This window comes from Carcharhinus amblyrhynchos, chromosome 6 (assembly GCF_965287045.1).
Source record: "Carcharhinus amblyrhynchos chromosome 6, sCarAmb.v2.hapA, whole genome shotgun sequence".
Lineage (NCBI taxonomy): Eukaryota > Metazoa > Chordata > Chondrichthyes > Carcharhiniformes > Carcharhinidae > Carcharhinus > Carcharhinus amblyrhynchos.
In genome coordinates, this window is record NC_137329.1 from 91,752,443 (window position 1) to 91,766,368 (window position 13,926).

General features: G+C 41.9%; 2 protein-coding genes across 3 annotated transcripts in view; one reads left to right on the forward strand and one right to left on the reverse strand.

Moving 5' to 3' along the window:
* The window catches only part of ttc38 (tetratricopeptide repeat domain 38), a 100,530-nt gene that overhangs the window by 54,001 nt on the left and 32,603 nt on the right, over positions 1 to 13,926 (reverse strand). Inside the window, exon 1 of one of the 2 annotated variants that reach the window (XM_080190928.1) lies at positions 1,103 to 1,229. The exons of the other annotated variant lie outside the window; for it this stretch is intronic. Within the exon in view, the coding sequence (XP_080047054.1) occupies positions 1,103 to 1,132 (30 nt within the window). The 5' untranslated portion in view covers positions 1,133 to 1,229. Of the gene's footprint in view, positions 1 to 1,102; positions 1,230 to 13,926 lie in introns of those variants that run through there. 2 annotated transcript variants of the gene reach the window in all.
* Positions 10,064 to 13,926, forward strand: part of LOC145344099 (cystine/glutamate transporter-like) — a 39,464-nt gene continuing 35,601 nt past the window's right edge. Inside the window, exons 1-2 of the mRNA XM_080190930.1 lie at positions 10,064 to 10,620; positions 12,510 to 12,636. Coding sequence (XP_080047056.1) covers positions 10,428 to 10,620; positions 12,510 to 12,636 — 320 coding nt within the window. The 5' untranslated portion in view covers positions 10,064 to 10,427. The remainder of the gene's footprint in view (positions 10,621 to 12,509; positions 12,637 to 13,926) is intronic.

The following is a 13,926-nucleotide window of genomic DNA, read 5'->3' on the forward strand; positions in this document are numbered from 1 at the left end:
GTAATAACCTCTTGTGCGGCACCTTATCAAATGCCTTCTGAAAATCAAGAAACACCGCATCCACCGGCTCTCCTCTATCCACCGCCCTAGACACATCCTCATAGAACTCCAATAAATTCGTCAGACGCGACTTCCCCTTAACGAAACCGTGCTGCGTCTGCTCTGTCAAACAATTCTCCTCAAGATGCCTTGCTATTTTCTCCTTGATCACGGATTCTAACATTTTACCTACAACAGACGTTAAACTAACCAGCCTATAATTCCCTGCCTTTTGCCTGCCACCCTTCTTAAACAACGGCGTAACATTAGCTGTTTTCCAATCTTCTGGCACTTCCCCGGAATCCAGCAAGGTTTGGAAAATAATCACCAAAGCATCCACTATCACCTCCGCCATTTCTTTCAGAACCCTTGGATGCATTCCATCCGGTCCTGGGGACTTGTCCACAATCAGTCCCTCCAGTCTTTCGAGCACTGCCTCTCTAGTAACAATAATGTCATTCAGGCCCTCCACTCCTACCATCTTTCCATCGCTAACACCCGGCAAATTATTCACGTCCTCCTCCGTGAAGACCGAAACAAAAAAGTTATTCAAGGCCTCAGCCATTTCCCCATCCCCTACCACTAAGTCCCCCCTCTCATCCTCTAAGGGTCCAATGTTCACCCTAGTCAGCCTCTTCCTTTTTATATATTTATATAATCCTTTTATATATTTTTATATATTTATATATCCTTTTTATATAATTTAGCAACACACAGAAAAGGAAACAGCCTTTGCTTCTGGAAAATTGCCAGCAACATAAGCAGCAAAGCATTTTTGAATATTTGAATTATTTTACTCGAAAAGCATTTAAGTTATTGAGTACAGATTCCAGATTTGGCCTTTAAAGACTCTCTCACTGCTTCTCACTGACCGTGGGCAAGATCTGCTGTTCATTCTTAAACACATCAACACTTTTTTTCACTAAAACTTCCAGTTTTGTTTCAACGAATTGTTTACTTGGTTTTCTTTGGACATTGTCTCCTGCATCTGATCTGAGCTTTATGGAGTATTGTAGCTTTACTTAATAAGAATCCTTGCTTTTCTTCAGCTTCTCCAGCTTACCTTGCAGTCTCTTAGATTGGAATGCACCATCGCCTATTTTTCTTTAACTTTTTTTAGATTTCTTGGAAGGGTGCGATCTCCGGTCCCGATCTCCTATCACCTCTCAATTCCGAAAAAACTGTGTCAAAACAAGCCTGACAAGTTGTAATAATGTGACTCACCACCAGTTGGTGCCGTACGTCAGGAACTGAATATACTGATAGGTCTTTGATCTGCTGAGTTATTTAAAGGGATGCACCAATAGACGCACACCATTGTATCAGCTCGGTTATGTTTAATGGAACAGTTTATCTCCAAGCACAGTCAGCACAAGTTGCCCAGACAGTTCAAGGTTGCCCAGACAAGCTAGACAGCTTGCAACATCTCATTTACTGTCCTGTCTGGAGACAATACACATCTCTTCAACCTATGCTTAATGCTATCTCCACTCACAGTGTCTGCACCTTTAAGACTTGGTTAGGTGTAAAGACTTGCATTCTAATCAGTATTCTGCAAACTGTGTGTGCCTTTATATGCCCTGTTTGTGATCAGAACTCCCCACTCACCTGATGAAGGAGCAGCACTCCAAAAGCTAGTGGCGTTTACTACCAAATAAACCTGTTGGACTTTAACCTGATGTTGTGAGACTTCAGACGGTTCCATCCCGAGTGGGGCTTGAGTCCCGGGTCACCAGATCAGTTCTCTTAAAGGGGCATGCCCCTTGACATAACAGGGTTCTCAATTTCATTTGTTTCTGAGACCCCTCTCCCATGTTATTGAAAACTCCATTGAGAGATTCATCTATAGATTCGTAGATGTTTACAGCACACAAGGAGGCTGATTATTGTGTCCACGCTGGTCAACAAAGACCTGATTTCACTGATCACATTTTCAGCCCTGGAGGTTACGGCAGTGCAAGTGAACATATCAATACTTCTTAAATGTTACGAGAGTTTCTGACTCAAACAACCTTTCAGGCAGCAAATTCCAGACCTGCACCATCATCTACATGAAAAGGTGTCTCCTCAGCTTTCTTCTTTGCCTCTACCTCTTACTCTAAATCTTTATCCCCTGGTTGTTGACCCCTCTACTAATGGAAAAAGTACCTTCCTATCCATTCTGCCCCTCTTACAGCTCCATCATGTTCTCTCTCAACCTTTGTTGTTCCAGAAGAAAACAGCCCCAGCCCCATCCAATCTTGCCTCATAGCTCTGACCCTCCAGCTCTGGCAGCATACTGGTAAATCTCTTCAGCACCGTCTCCATTACAATCACATCCTTCCAATAGCATGGTGACCAGAACTCAAGTTGTGGTCTAACCAGTATTTTATGCAGTTCCAACATGACTCCCCTGCTCTTGTGTTGTATAACTCAACTAATAAAAACAAGTACCCCCAAAATGCCTCCTTAACTACCTTATCAACCTGCCCTACTTTCAGGGATCTGTGGATATGTCCCTCTGATCTTCAGTACTTTCCAGGGTCCTATCATTCACAGCGTAATTCTTTGCCTTGTTACCTCTCCCCATGTGCATTATCTCACACTTTTCTGGGTTGAATTCCATTTGCCTCTGCCACTGATCAATCCTCCTGCAGTTTACAGCTTTCCTCACTATTTACCACCCAACCAATTTTTGTGTCATCCACAAACTTCTTGATCATACTCCCTACATTTAGGTCCAAACCATATGGACTGTTATACAAATACCTTTTCCTTTATAAAAATTAATTTTACAATTAAGCATATTTTTAATATTATCATTGCTTTCCTTACTTGTTGCTGACACTGAGCAACAATTCTGTCAATATGAGGCAGTTTGAGTTTGGGTGTGGACAGCCCCAGAAAATTGTGCACTCCTAAAGCGTCACTGGTTTCTGATGCTGCAGTGTGTAATGACATTTTCAAAGGGAGAGTGGGTGAATGGCATGCCTCTAACTAATTGCTTGTTGGAAAGGTGTAGAGCTCTTGAAGAGTGTTGTGGGAGGAAAGGGTTAAACTACAATCTACTGGAAATTAAAAACAGTAACAGTACTAGTGGCTGATGGAATTTACTAGTTAATGTGTTGTATTGGAAATCAGGATTTATCTTAGCTGATAACAATAAATAAACAACACTAAGCACAGGATGTATCTGTTCTTTACTCTATAAATAGGCTTGTCCAACCTTTTCACTCCAGGGGTTATATTTGCATATTTTTCACAATTAAGGGGCCCATGAGCAAATTTTGGAAACAATAGGTTTGACATAATAATGAACTGAATTTCAAAAAAGATGAGGTTTTAAGGAAACATCTGCTGAACAAATGTAATGTCCCAGCATTAAATAGTTAAGTTAAAAAAGAGTAAGCAATAAAAATGACGAGATTGTTGGAGCGTCAGTATACGTGTGTAGTGGTAAGAGTGAGAGACAAAACCCACACTGGACATAAGGCAAGGGGAACCCTCCAATACAACGCCCAGAGAGTGTCATGCAACATCAGGTGTGCTGCGGAATCTATACTCTGGCACTACAACAGGGCAAGGATGAAGAGGAGATTGATGACACATCTCAGATGAGGGGGTCGAGGAGGGTGGTGAGAGGCGACCCCTGGAAGAGGCAGAGGAAGAACATCAGGCAATGGCCAGGGCCTGAATGGCACACAGGACTCAGGACACCATGATAGCCTCTCACTTTGGGAAGGACCAGGACCCGGGTGGGCAGATATATCTCCCCTGTGGGGTCTGAGACCTTCTTACTTGTGTGGTGCCAATGAGAGGTTTCCTCACTGATTCCCCCTTTCATGCGCAGGGTGTGAAAGCCCAGTAACCAGATGATGCAGGAGAATGATGATGACTTGCAGTAAGGACAGAGCAATGCTCCTCATATCTTCTATGATTGTCTGAGTCCTGCCTGACAGAAACTTGAAACCCTAAAACTTGTGTTTCTCAGAACGTCTGGTAGATTATTCAAGTCTTAATGACAGTAGCAGCCGTGGTTCAGGCAATAGATTCAAGTGTCATTTCAGTATTGGGGCACAAAAGGCTGCCACTCCAGTGCAGAACCGAGGGAGTGTTGCAGTGTTTTTTGGTTGAGATATTGAACCAAGCCTCCATTTGCTTTCTCAGGTGGCCATAAAAACGCCTGTGGAATTATTTCAAAGAGAGTAGAGGAAATATCTCTTAGAGGTACCAATGCCCATCCGTGAAACATCACACCTTCCCGTACTTGGGAGAGTTCCACCCAGTTTAACTTGATTACCTTGAGCCAATCATGGCCCAAAAGACTTGGCCCTTGGCCTGTCATTATTATTACTGGAAACTGAATGGATTGCTGCCACTAGCTTACAGGTACTGTGGTAGTACCCTTTATCTTGATGGCTTCCTCTGTAAAAGTGGTTAGGTTTGCTGTGGTACTCCTCACCTGAATGGCTGGACTCTTTCTTGTAAATATCAAAATGTGTGTTCCCCTGTCACCATGGCAATTTCCATCCTTCAGGGCCTACCATTTACTAAGAGCATCACAGTGATGGGGGCTATCTTGTCTGTTTTCATGTTGAAAGTACTTGCAAAGCACTACTAACTCTGTCACTGGGTATACTTGACTTAATTTAACATCAGTGCCTCAAATGACCTTTCCTGTGGTAGAAAAAGTTTCCAATCTCTTATACCTGCAGGCTTCAGCGTAGTGATGATCCATTAAAACCTTACTTCAATCCTAAGCAATTGATTGGCTCTTTTAAATTTTCTCACTCTATTTGTGGATGCATTTGCTTCCCGTTTTAAAATCACATCCTAATTTTTGGTGCCACTGCTAACTGCAGTTTCATACCCTAACTGGTGAATGCATCATTTTGTGTGCTCTGAAGCTTCTGTGTGTCGTTCTCGGTGCTGTCCATCGCCAGCACTATCTCCAATGCCCCTTCTTAAAATTTATCTCTACTTCTGCAAATAGCTTCTTTTAGATGCCCTCATTATTTACCCCGCAGTCGAATTGGCCCACGGCATATTGCTGAGAGTGACTCTGAAGTCACAGTGCTCTGAGGTCTGTGTTAACTTGACAATATGAATTGCAATAGTTTCCCCAGGGTTGAGCTAAACTTAAAATGCTGCAATATCATCAATGTGGTAGTGTGTTTTCAACAATTCAACTATCTCAATGAATGACTTGGAGTCCAGAGTGTTTTGGGAATGTAAGGTTGCATATTAAATTGTAGACCTGGGTCCTACATGTGCTCAGAAGCTTTATCTTTCTCTTCCCCACTCCTATATTCCATCGGCTTGAAAATAGTAGTCCAAATGTTCAATATATTGTGTCCAATTCTCCACAGAGGCATCAGAATGATCTATCCATCCAAATTGGAACACATGAGCAAACACATCTTCTGTTTCTCAACTTGAACTGAACTTCCATGTGACTTTATACTCATGGGGTGGAATTTTCCTGAACCACCTGCCGCAGGAATCATAGTGGACTGGGGCAGACCATGCAAAGACCCATTGACCTCGAAGAGGATTCTCTGGTCTTGGAGCAAGCGCAGCCAATAAATCCCATCCATGATCTTGGCACTGTTTTATTTTTCTTTTATCCTCATTGCCAAAATAAGAATTCTGTTCACCAATTAGCTTCCGAGAAGGTTCTGGAACCAAAACCCAGGGTAATTCCCTACCTTGCTCTCCAATTGGCTCTCCAGGTCACTCAGTAGCTGGATCCTTAAAGGGGAAATCACCACACTATGTCTTCACTATACCCTCTGACCTTTCCCACTCAGATGCTAAGCAATCTGTACTCAGCAAAAGGCTCAATTTCATCTCTTTACGCCCTCACCTCAATGAATTTTGGGCTTGGCACGATACTGAATTCTACTTCCATCACCTCTGTCTCTATGATTATTTCTTTGGCCAGGAGTCTCTTCCGTCCCTGTTCAATGAATCCTTTCACACATCTCTTGTATTCTTCCTATACGTGTGAGAGTGTGTATAAGGTAGATTGAGAAGATGAAAGGGTTAAAATTGGGATGCATAACTAGAAATCAGTTGAGGGATAAACTGGTTATGGAAAGGGCCTGAGGCGAGGGCGACAAGGCTCATCGAAACTAATGATCACATTAAAGAAACTGCTAATAGATAATTTTGGTTCTGGCTTCAGAGGGCAGGGCCTTATCAATTGGACTTTTGTTCTCGAAAGTAATCTAATCAGAAACTTTAATAGCCATGTCCTTATGTGGCTATTGCCTTTTGTTCTTGGAAGTAATCTAATCAAAATGTAACAACACAACTATGCCCTTATTGGCTAACAGAAGTATGTGGATGTATCTCCGTCATGTATAACTGAAACTGTTTGGTAAGCCAGTCAGAGACTCACGAACCCATGCTTGATGCGTATGGTCCAGTGATCTCTCCTCCGATGCAATAAAGAAGGTTTGTGGAGAAACCTGTATCTCATCAGTTTTTGATCCAACTTCCGAAAGAAAAATCCACACGTGGACCCATCCTTTTGTCCTCCTCCCTGCTGTTGATCTTTTCACCAAGAACTGCTGGCACAACATTGGCTGTCACAACTTTTCTGCTCCTCTCACCCACTCCAACCTATCTCCTTCTGAACTTGCTGCATTCCATTCTCTTAGGTTCAACCTTGACCTTGTTATCAAACCTGTTAACAAGGATAGAGTTGTTGTTGTCTGGCAATACTGACCTCAACCTCCCAGAGCTGAGCGCCAACTCTCGGACTTCTTCCTACCTTCCTCCTAGACCATGACCCCACCAGTGAACATCAAGCCATTGTTTCCAGACTGTAACTGATCTCATTTCCTCTGGGGCTCTTGCCTGTACAACTTCCAAACTCATAGTTCCCCAACAGCACACAGCTTCCTTCTATCCCATTCCCAAAATCTACAAACATAACTGCTCTGGTAGACCCATGGTATCAGCCTGTTCTTGCCCCATTGAACATTTTCTTCCTATCTCAACTCCATTTTCACTCCTTTGTATATTCCCTTCCCACCTACATTTGTGATTCCTCCAATGCCCTATCTCACATTAACAATTCCCAGTTTCCTGTCCTCTAACAGCCTCCTCTTCACTATAGACCCCTTTACACCTCCATACCCCCCCAGGAAGGTCTCAGGGTTCTCCGCTTCTTCCTTAAGCAGAGGCTCAAACAATCGCCATTTTTCACCACCCTGCTTTGCCTGGCTGAACCTATTCTGTTACTCAATGATTTCTCTTAATTTGCCTCACTTCCTGCAATTAGAAGGTGTTTCTCTGGGTATCTAGTTATGCCTGTCTTTTTATGGGGAATGTGGAATATTCCTGTTCCAGTTTTATTCAAGTCCTCTCTCACAACTCTTGCTCTGTTACATTGATAACTACATTGGCGCTGTTTAATGCCATCATTTGGACCTGGAGAAATTTTTGCTTCCAATTTCAGCCTTTCTCTCACTTTCATATAGTCCACCTCTGACATTTCACTTCCCTTCCTTGACCTCTCTGATGATAGACTGCCCACCAATATTTATTCCAAACCCATCACGTCCCATTGCTAGTTCAACTACAGTTCCTCACTCTCCTCCACCACCCTCCCTCACTTCTATCCCATTCTCTCAATTTCTCCATCTGCATTGCACCTGTTCCAACTGTTCCACCTTTGAAATTAATGCTTCTGACATGTCTGCCATGATCCATCCCCCCACCACCGCCACACACTGTGGTTGACAGGGCCTCAACCATGTCCAACCTAACTCCTGCACCTCTGCACTCACCCACTCCCCTTTCTCCCAAAACCACAACAGGGACCCTTTTGTCCTCACTTTTCACTTCACCAGCCTCCTCATTCAAAGGTTCATCCTCCGCCAATGCCCTTTTTGTTTTCCCTGGCTTGCCCCAACACCACCTTGCCATCCCGCACATGGTCTCCTGTCCTTCTTCATTCAGGTTTGCTTCCACTGAACACTTCCCTTTGTTCTTCTGTTAACACATTTGCCTATCTTACAGTTTGCCACCATTAGCACTCTTTGGTCCTTAATTGCACCATTAACACACCCCTTTGTCTTATGTCCATAACGTCTTTGTCAATCTCTCTTTTGCTCTGACCTATCCCTGTCCTTTTCTGCCCCACCTCTTCCACTCCCCTCTATATAATCACTGCATTTCTATCCCTCTTCAGTTCTGTAAATGGATCATAAGGACTCAAAACATTAATTCAGTATCTCTCTCCACAGATTTGCTGATTCAACCAGCATTTTCTGTTTTTATCTCTGGTTTCCTGGCCAAATTCATCCTTAAGTCAACATCACAAAAACAGATTATCTGGTCATTAACATATTGCTTTTCGTGGGAGCTGCTGTGTTCAACTTGGATGCTGCTTTTCTGTGGTAATTGCAAGGATTGGCAAAAGTAAAACAAATTATAATGGTTTATTTACACGCAGAGCACTTCCAGGATGTCAACACTGATTGCCGATTTCCCACGAACTGACTACTGGAGACTCAGAACAGATTCAGATTGCTTTATTCTGGCATATGCATGGAGAGGACTACCTCAAAGAAAGATTCTGAGGCAGACTCTGATGTTTACCTGAAGACTGCATATATTTATAACATGCTCTGCATGCGCACAGACATTGTTTAAGATTTGATCTAACAATACATTTAGGTTTTACCAAAAACAGGCACATCTTGTACTAGTCATGTATTTATCTTTGCACCCATTGCAGAGATTTCTAACCTATCATGGTGTGACTACCCTGCGATCTCTAACACTGTTCTTACTGTCTGACCCCAAAACTTCACTGTCGCTAAAATGGTCGGCTTGTACAGTTCTTGCAGTTGGAAATTCTGCTGATTTTAAGTTAACAAAAGGTGCTAATCTTTGTAGCCAAGATAAAGCTGGTTTTCTGAAACAAAGGAATCAGTAACCATTTATTATTTTCTTATTATTATTAATTCTTAAATCTCACTATGCAATCAGATTAAAAGCTCAACCTTTGTCATGTTTATTCCCTGCCCCTGACAATACTGTAAGAAGTCTGACAACACCAGGTTTTAGTCCAACCAATTTATTTGATAGTAAACTCACAAGCTTTCGAGGTTTCCCTCTTCATCAGGTGAATGAAGAGTTCTGGCCTCAGACAGAGCATGTAACAGCACAGACAGTTTACAGATTACTGATTAGAATGTGAATCTTTACACATAACCTGCTATTCAAGCCTTAAAGTGGCTAACAATGTGAGTGGAAGGAGCACTGAGCACAGGTTAAAGAGATGTGTATTGTCTCCAGAAATGCAAGTGAGGTTTTGCAAACCCAGGCAAGTCATGGGAGTTACAGATAGTGCGCCATGAACCCAAGATTCCTATTGAGACCGTCCTCATGCGTGCGGAACTTGGCTATCAGTCTCTGCTCAGCGACTCTGCGCTGTCGTGTGTTGTGAAGGCCACCTTATGGACTTAACATGGACTTAAACCTAGTGTTGTCAGGCTTCTTTCTGTGTTTACCCCAGTCCAACGCCAGCATCTCCACATCCTAACAATACTTCCAGCTCTAGGTCCTACTCTGGCTGAAAAAGTCCTTGTTCAGCACTGAGATCCCCATGCCCGTTCCCCATTGGGTGATCAGGTCATATGGCCCTCCCAATGTATGCCCCCTAAAGGGGCCAGCTACTACAAATTCCTACGTTACAATATTTTCAGAAGTACTCCCTTAGCTGTGAGGAGCTTTGTGCGTCCAATGGTCATGAAAAGTACTATATCAATGCAAGTCTTTTTAATCTTCTTTATGGAATACTTAGGAAAGAAGAAATGTTATCTTAAAGAAATGGCTAATTAGTCACAAATGTGGTGCTTATTCCACTTGAGTTGTGTATAACAGAGCAACAGGATAAAGAAAAAAATTCTGAGCATTCATCTCAATGCTGGAACACTTACATTTAACAATTATTAATGTGAAACATAGTTATTGTGTATCTGTTTTGCATTTCTAGTGACAAAATGACAAAATGATGAAGTATTTACCAGTTAATTTTCACATACTGTTTAATAAGGTGGTTTTACTGTGCATCCAGCCATCAAACTTCATCTACAAATTAATTCTTATTTCTTTAGTTTGCTTTTGGAAGGCTCTTGGCTTCACTCCACTTTTTTTTTCCCTTCTCTCTTTGGGGGATTTCTTGCCAAACTGTAGCTGCTTTCAATGAGCTTCACGTTTACCATTTCTTTCCGTGGACATAGTAGAGGAATCAAAGATTCTGCTATTCTGCAAACAAAAATAATTTGTACCAGAAAATATTAACAGTGGAAAGGTTAAATTTGACCAGCTCACCTATTATTTGGCTTATTTGTTTTTAAATCGTGGGAAGTACTTCAGAAAACGGTAAAATGAAAATGGAGTCTAAGGAGCAAGCTGTGTTTCTGAGGAAGAAAGTTAGCTTGTTGCGAACTATTTCATTTTTAATTGGTACAATAGTGGGCAGCGGTATATTCATTTCACCAAAAGGAATTCTGATTAATTCTGGGAATGTCGGGACATCCTTGGTGATCTGGTTGGCCTGTGGAATACTCTCAATGTTTGGTGAGTGCACATTTTTCTTATAAAGCAATTCTTACTGAGGGATTATCGAGATACAACAAATTAATGTATCTGTATTCTGTAGCACGAAGTGGCAGCAAAGATGGGTACAGATCCATTTGCTTAATAGTAGGCTCTTCACAAATGAACAGATGAGGTTTTGTTTGTATGTTGTTTCTTTCCTCAAGATCATAATTAATGCTTTAACCCGTTTTAATGTAAGCACATCCAAACACGTTTGTATGTTAATATTTCAAGAATCACTTCTTATGAACATAGGCTTCCATATAACCATTCTGAGCTGGCTATCTCAGGGCACTTTGTGTTGAAGATTTTGTATATACTCTGTGGTTTCTTTTATGCAATCTTTAGGGCCACCTGAGGGTTGGCATTAACAATAGCTGAAGACCACATCATAGTAATGGTGCACCTATCAGCAAGATTGGAATATTTTAACATGGACTAAAGTACAATTCATAAATCAGGCATCAATAGAATGCTTAAAGTGCTGAGATGTGTAATTCAGATCAGTGACACTACTGAAGACCATTGCCTTCTTGGAGGCACAACTATTGCTTCCAAAGGAGTTCATGACATACTAACTGGAGATAGGGACCTGTGAGGTATCTCCTGTGAATGCTGCATGATCAAGTGCTTCCTTTCATGATACCACAGCTCTATTCACTGATCTGACACCCATTTACCACATGAGGACTACACAGCTCCATTCAACAAGTTGTACCTCGCTCACAAAAGATCAAACATTCAGCTGCAAGGTGGGCCTGGTACTAGCATTACTTGAAGAGCTAGGCACCCAGCTTGAAAATAAGGTGATTCTGAAGATTTTTGCAAAATCTCTAGAAATCTTGTGGATTTTGTTTGGCGGAGTTGTGGTGAGTTCTTGGATTTACAGGGATGACTGCTCCATTCTCACAAAGTGACAGAGGATTTGGTGACCTGTTTACACAAAGTCTGCAGGTACGAGGATACAATTCAGAAGATTAAGAAGTGATTTGATCAAACTTTTGAAACTATTACAGAGAACTGACAAGATAGGGGATCTAGATCTAGGCATCAAATTTTTCAGGAGTGAGATTAGGAAACACTTCTACTTACAAAGAGTGAGGGAAATTTGGAACTCTCTTCTGCAAACAGCAATTAATGCCATATTGTTAATTTTAAAAACAAATTGATAGATCTTTGCTATCCAAAAGGTATCAAGGGTTAAAGGCTAGTATATGGTCACAAAACAGCCTTGAACAGATTTGATGGATTAGATGGCCTCCTCATTTCCAATTTAACCATTTAATGGTTCACATATTAAGGGCTGGGGAAGGTACTAAAATTGTCAGTTGTGTAAGTCAACCTCCCGTATAGAAAAGGAGTCTGAGGTTAAACTGCTATAATTCCCATCCTGGGGAGCTGCAATATGTTTTAGGTCAGAACACAATGCCAGAGTGATAGGACATGGAGATGCATCTACTATATTTTTCGTGTGTGACTATCATTTAAAAATGTTTACAGTAAGCAGGTTGAGGCAGCCATTGTTGTGGAATGCCCCTGTGCATCACTCCCTCACCGGTTGGTAAATGTCACATTTAAGCCAAGAAAAGGAGACGGTTAAAAATGAATTGATTGGAGTGTCTCTTCTCATGGGAAGAGACTGTACTGAATCAACTTCTCCTCACTCCCCACTGGGGAATTCACTGCAGCAGCAGAATAGAGACCAGAGAAGAGGTCACAAATCTACACACGTTAAGGGAGAAAATGAGCAGGGCTTCTAAGAAACCTGAGAGAGAGAGAAAAAAAGGGGAGTGATAATTATAACCAGCAGTAAATAGTTGTGCAATATGTTAATACCATTTATAGACATTTTGTTTGTTGTGCACCAGGAGCTCTATCTTATGCAGAACTTGGAACAAGCATTAAGAAATCTGGTGGGCACTACACCTACCTTCTGGAAACTTTGGGTCCACTTCCAGCCTTTGTCCGATTGTGGTGTGAAATCATTGTAATTAGGTAAGATACTTCCGTGTAATAAGTTAATAACCTCATATTTTCTGTCCAGTGAAATACACACGTTGCTAAACTGCATAGCGTCTGAAAGTGGGCAAAGGGATCACAATGTGCAATTAACCTGCACATTCAATGCAAGATAGGCAGCACACTAACTTTGTACACAGTGTTAACTGCATTGTTTATTTGTTATATACATCAGCAAGGGTCCCATAATCATAACTTGTTATTAAAGATACAGTATTTAGAAGGGAGACCCACTGTGGCTGGAGCAATTATTGGCTGCAGTTATGCAGAAAGTGAATCTGACCCTGGAAAAAATCCAGAAACCTGCAACATTGAAGGGATTAGGTTCCAAGCATTCCAAATGATGCACAGAAGGCCTTGGTGGAAGAGGTAGAAAGGAGAAAAGGTGTCCTGTATCCAGATACACACCTGAAAGGTAATGAGAGCAGATAACCATGGCAATCAATGCCAGATGTTAAGGTCTGAGGAGCCAAAAGCTGTGCTGAAAGTTCAGTGGCCTAACTTTTCGTTCCCATCCACCCCAGGAATCGTCATGGGAGAGGTGGATTATCTGACGGATAAGTAAAATGCAGGAATTTCATGGTGGGACCAGAAAATCTCACCTAATGATTACTCAAGGCCAGTAAATGCATCTTCAAATGTCATATCCTACCAATGCGCCAGTAACCACAACCACAGAAAATCACCACAAAACCCTCAAGAAGCAATTTACAGTCTCGAGCAATCAGTGCTCATACTGAACGTCTGTATGCTTCACTTCCCTTACACATTCCTTCTTGTTTGCTCTTTGTTGACCCCATCCATCATCTGGGATGTTTGACAAGTTGCAGTGAGAAGGTGATTGTTAAGGCTGCTCTGCATCAGGAAGGTTCTGCTGCAGAATATCACAGACAATTGACATGTGAACAAGTTGCTGGTTCAGGATTTCTTCTCCATGTGTTTTCCCTCTGCTTCGGATATGTGTTTATTTTGGAAGATTCTGCATCATTTTTATTTGGTTAAGCATTGCTACAAGGAGCCTCACCCGCATATCACAGCTTGCATTCAGTGCCAGCTGTTCAACCGTATCATTCAGACAGATGGAGCATACTCATTGGCACACTTCCAGGAGGCAGCAAGAGCTAACTGGGGAGAACAGGGGCACCTACATGTCCTAATACCCATGGAGAAGTTAGTGCTGGCCATTTTTGTGACAGCCATTGCTGAGGTCATGACCAAAGGTGATGGTATACTCATTTTTAATCCTTGTTCTAACATCCCAATTTG